Source organism: Tiliqua scincoides, chromosome 4 (assembly GCF_035046505.1).
Source record: "Tiliqua scincoides isolate rTilSci1 chromosome 4, rTilSci1.hap2, whole genome shotgun sequence".
NCBI lineage: Eukaryota > Metazoa > Chordata > Lepidosauria > Squamata > Scincidae > Tiliqua > Tiliqua scincoides.
Genome location: NC_089824.1, coordinates 75,219,774 through 75,231,607, shown reverse-complemented (window position 1 = coordinate 75,231,607; position 11,834 = coordinate 75,219,774). Strand labels below are relative to the sequence as shown.

General features: G+C 44.7%; 1 protein-coding gene across 1 annotated transcript in view; it reads left to right on the top strand.

The window, feature by feature from the left end:
• The first annotated feature begins 1,631 nt into the window (after positions 1 to 1,631).
• RANBP9 (RAN binding protein 9) overlaps positions 1,632 to 11,834 on the top strand; it is a 54,302-nt gene continuing 44,099 nt past the window's right edge. Inside the window, exons 1-2 of the mRNA XM_066623545.1 lie at positions 1,632 to 2,461; positions 10,335 to 10,446. Of these exons, the coding sequence (XP_066479642.1) occupies positions 2,035 to 2,461; positions 10,335 to 10,446 (539 nt within the window). The 5' untranslated portion in view covers positions 1,632 to 2,034. The remainder of the gene's footprint in view (positions 2,462 to 10,334; positions 10,447 to 11,834) is intronic.

Sequence of the window (11,834 nt, the reverse complement as noted above, 5' to 3'; positions counted from 1 at the left end):
TAAGGCTCCCTTGATTTAATAAAGAGCGGATTAAAAATTTTACATGAATAACATTTTTTTCCCTCTCTAAAGGTGGATGCAATATTCTTTGCAGATACAATTATCATTCCTTTACACACATGCACATGCCCACACAATCAGAGCCCATGAGAGGGGGGAAAGGGGGTAATTTGTACCTGGGTCAAGAGTCAAAGAGGAGGCCCAAGAACACAGAAAAAGAAGGAGGCCAGAAACTTTCTGGAATCTTCTATTTTCCTATCGCACCAAGACTCACTATGTGGGATGCTAGGTGCATTGCTGCTGCTGCTACCAAAAGCTATATGTACTGGGCCAAGGAATGCATACATGACATTCCTTAATGCAGTGTCAAATCTGGGAGGAAACTGGTCTGCTCTTTGATGTGTACATCTGCTTGCCAAGAAGATTGTATAGGAGCTGGGGCTACAGCTGCTGCAGAAGTATGATTTGGTGCAAACCAGACACTTTCCATTCTAGTGTGAGCCTAAATAGGATGATGTTAATTTTCTGCAATGATTTTCTGTATGTAAGATTTTAGAAACACTTAGGAGAGTGTTTCATTTTCCATGTTACTGAACTGTATCTAGCTGTCGACACTGTGCAGGCAGGTAGACCCAGGTTCTGAATTGGGAAGCTGAGTAGACCTGGGCTCCAAAGGCTTTTCAGGCTGTTGCCATACTGCCCAGTTCTGCCCCCTCCTGACCCTTGTTCTGCCCACCCTGCTTTCTTTCATCCCCTCTCCCTTTGGGAATGGGTCCAAAAGAAACTTTGTACCCCCTGATAAACTTCCTCAGACCTTGCAAACACAGGCTGCACATTTACCTAGGAGTAAGCACCACTGACTATAATGGGACTTACTTCTGAGTAGACATGTATATGATTGGGCTCAGTCCACACTTTCCTGGGAGCATGTCTCAGTTGAACACAATGGGACTTACTTCTGAGTAGACAGACCCACACAGGATTGTGCTGTTAATGATAGACTGTGTGTGTTTTGATTTCACACCAATTAACACTGGCTGGCAAATCTGTCTCCCTGCCATAGGTGGCAACTAAGAGCCCAATCCTATGCAGGTCTACTCAGAAGTAGGTCCCATTATACTCAATGGGGCTTGCTCCTCGGAAAGTGTGGCTAAGATTGCAGCCCCAGGCTATGCAATCTTAAGCACACTTTCCTGAGAGTAAGCTCCACTGAAGACAATGGGACTAACTTCTGAGTAGACAAGCCTAGGATTGTGCTCTGGGAAAGGAGGAAGCCTGAGTGTATGTTGAGGGGGGGAGAGAAGTGTGTGTGTAAGGGGGACGCCTGTGTGTGTGTGTGTGTGTGTGTGAGAGAGAGAGAGAGAGAGAGAGAAGGGTGGGTGGGTGTGTTCCTAACGGCAGGGCAGTCCCCTCAGGGCGAGAGCGGAACCCTGGCGGCGCGGCTCCACTCCCGGCTACCGCCGCCCGCAGCAGCACATCCCGCGGTAGCTGCCAGCCAGCCCGCCCGCCCGCACTTCCTTCCTTCCCTTTCCCCGCCCGCTGTTGTGCGCAAGGCGCCCCTGAGCCGCCGCGCCCTCACGCACTCCCGTGTCACTGGGAGGGAGGCAGGCGAGGCGCCTCCCCCGGCTCCTGTGCGCCGCGCAGCCCAGCTGATTCCGGGAGGACGTTCTGCGGCGGCCGCTGCACCAGAGGCTGGAGTCCCCGCAGCGCCCGGCCCCCACCCCCGCCAACACCTTCGGGCCCGCGCGCTCGCCCCGTCCCCACCCCGAGCTCGAGCAGCCGCCGCACGCGCACGCGCCCCGCTCGTCACCCTCCGCCGTCGCCTCCAACCCCCGCTCATGCCCGCGCGCGCTCAGTCGGCGGCTCCCTCAGTCGAGCTCCCTCCTTCGGCGCCCGTCCCCGACGCCCCCTCCGCCCGCCCCGTGCCTCCGTCTGTCACTCGGGAGCGGAGCCGCCCGTGAAGCAGAGCACACCCGCCGCCCGCTCAAGGCCTCCGCAGCCACTGCCACTCCGACGGCGGACGAGGAGGCCGGCATGTCCGGGCAGCCCCCGCCGCCGCCGCCGCCGCCGCAGCAGCAACTCCCGGCGACGGCTCCCCCAGCGCCGGGCAACCCCGCTCCGTCCGCGGCCCCGGCCGCGCTGCTGCTCCACCCGCCGCCGCCGCCACCACCACCGGCCTCCTCGGCCCCGCCGCCGCCCCCGCCGCCCGCCGCCGCGGCAGTCGCTTCCGCCTCGTCGTCCGCCGCCGGGCCCATGTCGAGCGGCAGCAGCGCCCCGGCACCCTTCCCGCACGGCGGCGACCCGGCCCTCAACGAGCAGGAGAAGGAGCTCAAGCGGCGCCTCCGCCGGCTCTACCCGGCCGTGGACGAGCAGGAGACGCCGCTGCCCCGCTCCTGGAGCCCGAAGGACAAGTTCAGCTACATCGGCCTCTCGCAGAACAACCTGCGCGTCCACTACAAAGGTGAGCCTCCCACGCCGGGCACAGCCGCAGGCGGGTCCCCGCATTCCCTCACTGCGACGCCACCCCACCAGGAAGTCCTCCCCTCCCGTGGCTGGACTGGAAGCGTCTCCCCCCCCCCAATATTCCCACCCTCGCAGACAATACTGAGGCTTCTATGAGCCCCCCAAGGTTGCAATCCTGTGCACACTTTCCTGGGAGTAAGCCCCATTGGCTACGATGGGATTTACTTCTGAGTAGACATGCACAGGATGAGGCCCCTAGGCTCCAATCTATGCACTTTCCTGGGAGTAAGCCCCATTGACTACAGTGGGATTTACTTCTGAGTAGGCACACATAGGATGAGGCTCCTAGGCTGCAATCCTATGCACGTTCCAGGGAGTAAGCCCCAGTGACTACAGTGGAATTTGCTTCTGAGTAGACATATGTAGGATTGGGCCCCTAGTCGCCCACTTGCAAACAGACCGAATAACACCTGCCTTCCCCCCATAATCAACCCCTTTCTTGATTCCTTTTGTTTTCTTTGCTGTTTCCTTCCACTTTCCACAGCTTAGCCTCACCCCCCCCCCCCAATGGGGTTGTACACAATCTGGCCTGTTTGTCGTGTACACTAGGCCTAGGAGTCTGTCTTAGACTTCAACCAGGTCCCTTTACTCCGTGATGCTGGGGGTAGTGTGTGTGTGAGTAGAAGTAGAAATCTGGGGCTTAACCTCTGAGGCCATTGTCCCTCTTTCCCTGCTCCCCCAGGTAACACATCATTTCTTCAGTGGGGAGCAGCAGCATTTTAAGAAGGAACCCGAATGGGGGAGGGGGCAGTGTAGAAGAATGGAACAACAGGAAATAACTCTCATTGGGTCTCCAGAAGAATTTAGGTAACCAAGTGGAGACAATTTGGTTTATCCCTCCCTCTTTGCTTGCAGGGACACTTGGATTCTGCTTTGCTTTATGGTTTGGGGGGAAGGGTGTACAAACGGGCAGGTTTCTTCAGCCATCAGTTCTCTTGTTGAATAACAGCTTGGGGTCAGGGAAGGAGAAAAGCAAGCCAGTCACTGTGACGTGTCCAATTAAAAATAACCAGTTAAGGCAAGAAATGTTTATTTATTTAGCAATAGAGCAAAGGTCAGTTGACGTTTTGAAGAACAACAAATGCTAAACTATTAAGTGTGGAAAAGGGTGAAGAAACGTTAAAGAATATAGTTTTATTCTTGGAACTAATGTGAATATAATATATGATTAAAAGTAACCCTATAATATTCCTTGTGTGAGATACTACTTCTGTTTATGTGAGGAAAGCAGTGGTTGTGAAATACTCATTTAAAATATAAAAGAAACTGAATTTTTCGTAGGCTGAGTTTCTTGGGACAGTTGACAGTTTTCTCCCCAGAGTTTTAATTGAAAACTGCAAATAAAATAAGATGGTTAAGGAAAGCAAAATAACAGTGGAGATGCCTGATATAGAAGGATGCAACCAAACCATATGAGTTTATGGTGACCTAAAAGATCATAAATGTGGTATTCTAGATTTTTATCTAGACCAAGTCTTTTTCTGAGTTTAGAAAAAAGAAAGTTACTTTATTTTTTACATATGTTAATCCCTTCATTTTTGTAGAATTAAACCAAGGTGGCTTACAAAAATAAGATCTATAGCGATACAAAGCAAAATCCAACACTGGTAAAGACTTAAATAAAAAAGTCTAAAAATCATCAGGTGTGAAAGTAACCTATTCTAACACTGGCTACTTTGAAAAGCAATTTTTTAAATTTGATTCCTGAAGAAATAGGGTATAACTTAGGTGGATCTAACAGGAGGGCATATGTTGGTACTATTGCTGAAAAGGTTCTGCTCCTTATAGATGCCTGCTGCACTTTAGACAGGAAAGGAACGAGAAGTAGGGCCATATGGTGCAGGGCCTGCACCAGCAGAATGTGTGCTTTGCTGTGCGTTCTGTCACAAAAGTGCCGTAAAGTACTTTGTAACAGCATTATCAGTCAGCACACTGGTGGAAAGGCCAGAGCCTTCCCCCCCACACCCTTTACTGTTGGGACACCTGCTGGACCAGTAAGGTCCGGTTTTGGGGAGGGACTGGAAGAGGAAAAAATGGGGTAGAGATGGATGAATCAGGTTTGGGAGGAGGCAGGATTGGTGGTGTTGGTGCATGCTGTACCCTAACCCCCTTTCGAGACCTGATCCGCCCCGACAGATCAACTTGGACTTATGCCAGTGATATCACTGGTGCAGGACTGAGTTGACCCATAGCGGCTGCTGGAACTTACTTTGGGGCAAGGAGACCAATGTCCCCTTACCCAAGGAGACCTCCAGCAGCCGAAATTCCCCCCTGAGGTACAGGGTAGCTGGCGTTGATGTCACTGTATTGCTGTGTGGGGATTTAGTTAGGATTGGGCTGCTAGATCATGTCTAGAATGTATGGGAAGGCTTATATCAGTGCTATTCAAACTGGGGTGTTGTGACGCTCCAGCCTGAGGGCACTGGTCTCTGCCCCCTTAAGGGGCGGGGGCAGCCTAGAGGCGGGGGAAGGCAACGGCGCAATTGTGTGCTCAGGGGGCTACAGGGGCTTGGGTGCACTTACCCAAGCCCCCTGCAGCCTCCCCAGGGTGCTAGGAGCCCGGTGTGACTTCTGGCAGGGCTCCCCGCAGCAGGGAAAGTGGATGCGGAGCGATCACGCTCCACTTCCGTGGGGGTGGGGTGTGATTGCTCCGCATCCACTTTCCCTGCTGCGGGGAGCCCTGCCAGAAGTCGTGCTGGGCTCCCCACACCCTGGGGAGGCTGCAGGAGGCTTGGGTAAATGCACCCAAGCCCCTGCAGTCCCCTGAGCGGCGTGATCCTGGGGATCACGCCGCTGCCTTCCCCGCATCCCCCGCTGCCTCCTCCCCCCACCCCTGCAAAGACTTACTGGCTCTCAAACTCACCCACAGAGTTTGAGAACCACTGGCTTATATGATAGAAGGTAATCTTCTAGGTATGGAAGTATTTAGGGTTTAAACATAAGAACTAACGTGTTGAATTTACCGAGGAAACAAAGAGGTAACCAGTGCAGATCAAATACTACTGGGGTAATATGCTTCTGACATAGTATATCCCTTTTAATAACCAGCTACAGTATTTGAGCCAATTGGAGTTTTTATTATTATTAATTATTATTAACAGTATTTATATACCGCTTTTCAACTAAAAGTTCACAAAGCGGTTTACAGAGAAAAATCAAATAACTAAATGGCTCCCTGTCCCAAAAGGGCTCACAATCTAAAAAGATGCAAATGAATACCAGCAGACAGCCACTAGAACAGACAGTGCTGGGGTGAGGTGGGCCAGTTACTCTCTCCCTGCTAAAAAAACACTCTTTTTAAACACTCTTCAAGGGCAACCCCACATAGAATACATTGCTATAGTTCAGTTTGAAAGTTATGCATCATGAAAGCATGAGTAACTGTCATTAAGTCGCACTTTTCAAGAAAGAGTTACAGCTGACATAAATAAAAGAGCTTAGTGTGGTTGACATTTGTCAGACTAAATAATGATGAAATTCAAGTGAAATCTTGAATAACATGTATCTGTTCAAAGTGTCGGAAAACTGTAGTGGAAACACAAAAGTTGCATTTCGCCGCCATGGGAATATGACGTTCATTAAAACATTCTGTTATAGGTACTTTGGTATATTAAATACAAACCACTCAGTATTCAAATGTTGTATGATACAAAATGTGAAAAACCTGGTACATGCATAATTCATTACATTCTCATTAATAATATTCCATGTCTGTATATACCAGCGTCAAATTTTAGATGACTAGGAACCTAAGATTCTCCATGTCCTACTATTCTTATTATCAATATTTTTTATTGAAAATGGCATGTTGTCTGGAAATTCTTATAGGCGTAACTTGAACTTCATATTTGGTTCTTGTTTTGTCATGTTCATAAAGGTTTTTAATGTCTTTGCTTGCCAGGTTGTGCCTGTTGTGTACTTGTAGCTATCTCATAACTATCATATCTGTGTTTTGTTTTTTTGTTTTGTGTTATATGATTTAACAAGTAAGCATACTTGTAGTTTGTCTTAATATTGATGCATTTTATTTTTTTTTATACTGCAGTGTTCAAAAATAGTAGTGCTGTAATTTCTTCAAACAGCTTGCAATGGGATATGACTATGACAATGGGAGAGTTAGGACAGACAAAAAAAATTTCTTTACCCAGCATGTAATTAGTCTGTGGAACTCCTTGCCACAGGAAGTCATGATGTCATCTTACCTAGATGCCTTTAAGAGGGGATTGGACAAATTTCTGGAGGAAAAGTCCATCACGGGTTACAAGTCATGATGTGTATGTGCAACCTCCTGATTTTAGATTTGGATTACCTCAGAATGCCAGATGCAGGGGAGGGTGCCAGGACTCAGGTAATTGTCTGGTGTGCTCCCTGAATCATTTGGTGGGCCACCGTGAGATACCAGAAACTGGACTAGATGGGCTTTTGGACTGATCAATCAGGGCTCTTCTTATGTTCTTATGACTACACTTGTGGAGAAAAGGAATGGCATATGACATATAGGCATATGACATATACTGAAAATATACCTTTCGTTAACTGAAGATGTAGAGAGAAGAACATTGAAAGTTTGAGTAGGCTTGTTTTGAAACAAAACCGATCCCAAGGAAAAAGTGTATCTTGTGATAATGAGTAAAGAGGAACCTGAGTACAAATTATGTGCTTTTAGAAAAATAGTGAACTGTCCCATCTCTTTTTCCATTGTGAGGTTGATAGTATTCCTAACAGAGAACAGTTTTTATATGTAGGCAGCAACTACATAATATATAAAAGTAAAAACTGCTGCCCTGTACAAGGTTTAGTGGGGACAAACACTGAATAAAAGAAAGTGATGAAAATAATTTAGAAAAATAATCTGTACAATATATGAAAGTGTTTGAATGAGAGATGTGCTATACAAAAAAAGCAATTGTACTTTGTATAGAACAACTTCCTAAATATGTTTGTATAGAACAACTTCCTAAATAATTCAGTTGATTATTGCTTTGTCAGTTATCCATGTCATCATCTCTTAAATAGTTGCTTATAGAATAAGCAAGTTCTTCATTAATTTAAAATAGAATCAAATAAGTATCTGGAATTGGTGTTTCTGGTGTTTCCCATTGAATCTAGATTGTAAGATGTATAGTAGGCTGCATCAGTTCAAGAAGTGTATTGTATAGTACAAGGAATAATGAAATTACCTGTTGCCTGATTATAACAACAATGGATCTCTGTGCCTGTATGATGATAGTACTTCATGTAAATTATGTGGTAAAGGAATAGAGCTAAATCATGACAAATATCCTTCCTCACTGAGTTTTTGTGAAGATAGACTGAAGGTGAGCGTGTGTGTTGTATGCCACCTTAAGCTTCTCAAGAAAGTACAAGATAGAAATGTAGATAATACAGTATATCCATTGTTGTGCATGTATGCTAGGTTAAATGGAAGCCTGGATTGAGATGTGTTACTATATTCTGTTCTAGAAATTCAGGTTGAGCCTGTTTATTCGCACATTTTATACTTGTGGATCTGGCTCAGTGCAGGTCCCCTGGACCCCCACTGAGCCAGACTTGGCTCAACCTGAACCCTCCAAAGGTGACCGGAGCTACGCTTTGGTTGCCTCTGGAGGGCTTTCTGAAGCCCACAGAGGCTGTGCGTGTCTGCCTGCAGCCTCTGCAAGTTTCAGAAAGCCCTCAGGAGCTGACCAGAGCATAGTTCTGGTCGCCTTTGGAGGGTTTAAAGGTGCAGAAACCACAGATTTGGTTATCCATGGTTTTTGGCATCCTATCCGCGGAGGGTCTGAGAATGGATCCCTCACAGATACCGAGGTGCCACCTGTAGTACAACTGTAGCTTTTTATATTTTGTCTCAAGTTTGTTGTCCAGGTTTAATTTTTCAAATATGGCTATCACCCCAAATCTCACCGATATATTCCATATTTTTGACTGTTTTATGCTTTATCCAGCATTCTTTTTTCCAGATATGCCCATGCCTAGCTAACTCCTGTATCTGCAAATACCTTTGGTCCTCACTTTAGATCCACGTTTTTCAACCTTTTTCAGGCGAGGGGCTAAAATGGTAAAGGCACACCTTCAGTTTTTTTTTACAGTTGACAAGGAATAGCATACTGCTGGTGGGGGGGGGGTCACATGCCCCAACGGTCCTACTAATAAATGACCCTCTCCCAAACTCCTGCAACCTATTTGTGGCACATCATTGTGCCATAGCACACTGGTTGAAAATTGCTGGTCTTGAGAAATAATATTGTGTGTGTGTGTGTGTGTGTGTGTGAGAAATGTAATTATTGTCAACCTGCATCTTTACTTGTGCAAATTCAACTACACGTCCACTGCAAACAAAATTAAAAACAGAGAAAAATAAGTTTAAATAGTGCAAGAAATTCTGATCACTATTCCACTTACTCAGTATATATACTCTGGAGTGAGCCTGAAATGGAAGAATGAATTTGCTGTTCCCTCAGTCTATCTAAATTTCCATGTGCTGCTTGTAGTTTTTAAAGAGACAGTACATATTTTTAGATGCAAGGGATTTTCAAACTAATTTTGAACATCTGCAATTTTAGCTTTAGGTACGGATTCTGGAACATAACCCTTGCATTAGATTTGAGATGGCTAATTTGTCACCTTCAGGCATGACAAATGTCTTTTTATGTTAGGACTAATTAATGTGTCCAAAAAAATTCTTCATTGCAGAAATGGAGTTGTCCTAACAATATATTAGGGCTGCAATCCTACACATAGTTAGACTGCTTAAATGCCATTGCAGCTGGTGGGATTTAAGCAGCCTATGTGTAGAATTGCTGTGTAGATGGTTAAAATCATAAGGCAGAGAACCAAAAGGTTTGGTTACATAATGTACTTTCAACTACAGCAGGAAAAAATTAGAGATGAAGATACATGATAAATGAAACTGAATTGGATTGTTGTGTTGTAGCAAAATAGCAAATAATTAGTACAGTACTTGCATTCTGCTAGCAATAACAAAAATTCTATATGTTCAGCATTTTATTTAAATTGTTTTTAAACAGAGATCAAAGCATATATAATGCTAAGTTTTATATGGTTATAAGATGCTTCAGCTTAAAAATGAGGATTTGTACAACTCTGAACCCATATTGCATTTTCAAAGGAACTTTAGGTAACTGAAGTGTTTTGCAAATGGATGTGAACTTAATTTCTGTTAGGATAAGACAGCGATTCCCAAACACTCATGGCAGTCATGTTGCTGCCTTCACCATCGTCCCACCCCTTAAGGGGGCAGAGACAGGGCTTTCCTGGCTGAAGAATTGCGATGACCAGTTTGGAAATCTCTAGGACAGGGGCCTCCAAACCCCGGCCCGTGGCCAGATGCAGCCCGTGGGGAGCCTCTATCCGACCCACAGCCAGCCTCTGATCCCCTGAAAGCCTCTGGCCAGGTTGACCAAGCACAACCAGAATTGTGCTTGTGGGGTGGGGTAATGGGGGTCCATTGTGTGCCTTATTTCTTGGGCTGTATTGGTGCTTGGAGAAGTCCTGGACATTTGAGCCCAGTCCATTCATTCATTCATTCATTCATTCATTCATTCATTCATCTAAGTTCCATCTCTAATGTGTTTATTTAAATTTTATATTTAATTTTTTTTTCTGGCCCTTGACACTGTGCCAGATATTTGATGTGGCCCTTTGGCCGAAAAGTTTAGAGACCCCTCTCTAGGATAAGATAACCTTTTAAGCTCCACATCTACTTTGTTTGCTAGTTGTTTTTTTTTTTACAATACTGTTGCATTTTACTAAATATTGGATGTTGAACCTCATTTTATTGTATTTTGCAGGCCATGGCAAAACTCCAAAAGATGCTGCTTCTGTTCGAGCCACCCATCCCATACCTGCTGCTTGTGGAATATACTATTTTGAAGTTAAAATTGTCAGTAAAGGAAGAGATGGGTAAGATTTTTGTTCATCTTTGTTTCATGCTAGGTTAAACATGGTTTTTTTATACCATCTGTCAATTTCTGCTAAAATAATTTTAGGTGTTGATGTTGAAAGATTCATATTTTAGGATGTTGTATATACTATTTCAGCTCTGACAAAAGAAGTGAGGATTTAATGACACAAAGCAATTGTTATGTATATATTTAAACATTTAGTCCAAGTTACTACACTGAAGTATTTTACAGCTAAAGGCCAACATTTTATCTTAGTTTCCATATGGGGAACTTGATTTCTCAGGACTATCTGATGGGTCACTATTCTCATGAAAAATTCTGATTGCATTGCAAAACGGACAATTTTCATTTCAATTAAGTTGTTAAATTGGCTAAGAGACACCTTTTAAAGTCTTTATATTTACTAGCTGGGAAGCAGTTGTTATTTAAAGATTGTAAGTTCTCTGGGACAGAGAACCTTACTTCATTTCTCTTGCTATGTGAACAAAAGAACTTTTTGTTCAAAAGCAGTAAATAAATATTTTAAATAATTTGCGTTAACCAGCAGGTGATCATACTGTACAATGAACAATTCATAAGAGAATTGCAAATATCCAATTGGATAGCATGTATATTGTGCAGGCCTTTACAAACTGAGTCATAGTACCTGGCCACTTCTTGGTTTGTCCCATCTGTTTGCTAAGCAGTGATCCGTATTCTCACAGTGATCCTGAATCACTTTCTCAAATTCAAAAATTGTAGTTCACTTTAATGATACACTGTAGCTCTGCATTTCCAAATAATGTTTGTGACTGGAGTGTCTCAGATCTTAGGTTGCAACACTGCTGCATACCCATCATGCAAAAAAGAAAAAAAAATTAGATTCCAAGTTTACCATGACTTTGAGTTGTGTTTTTCAGGTGTTCTTTAGAATCTTTCTTGCTGATTAGTGTATAGAGTTTAGGATATACTAATTGTACTACTAAATTGCAGCTAATTCCATTTTCAAATAGAACTTGTCTTTGAAAAAGTCTCAAAACGAGTAGTCTCTGAACAACAGTGACCTTGTTGCTGACTAAAAGACTTTCCATCACCTATAAGTTTGTCTAGAAAGCAGTTTTCTATGCTATTGGGGATTAAACTTATTTGGTGCTTTTAACTGTCCCCTCTTCATAATGTGTTTCCCAAACTGGGTTGTAACCCACTGTGCAGTGGATCGTTGTACCACAAAGCATTACTGGGAGCCAGTTACATAATGTTGTGGATGATGTGTTGGGACTAGGAAGGTGACATTCATCTGTAGTTTTTGGGTGCTTTTAGAACCACCCTTTATTCATTGATGGCCCAAATGGCCTCTTGCTTGAATTGCCTTTCACCACTTGAGGCTGGTGTTTCAGGACTGGCCCT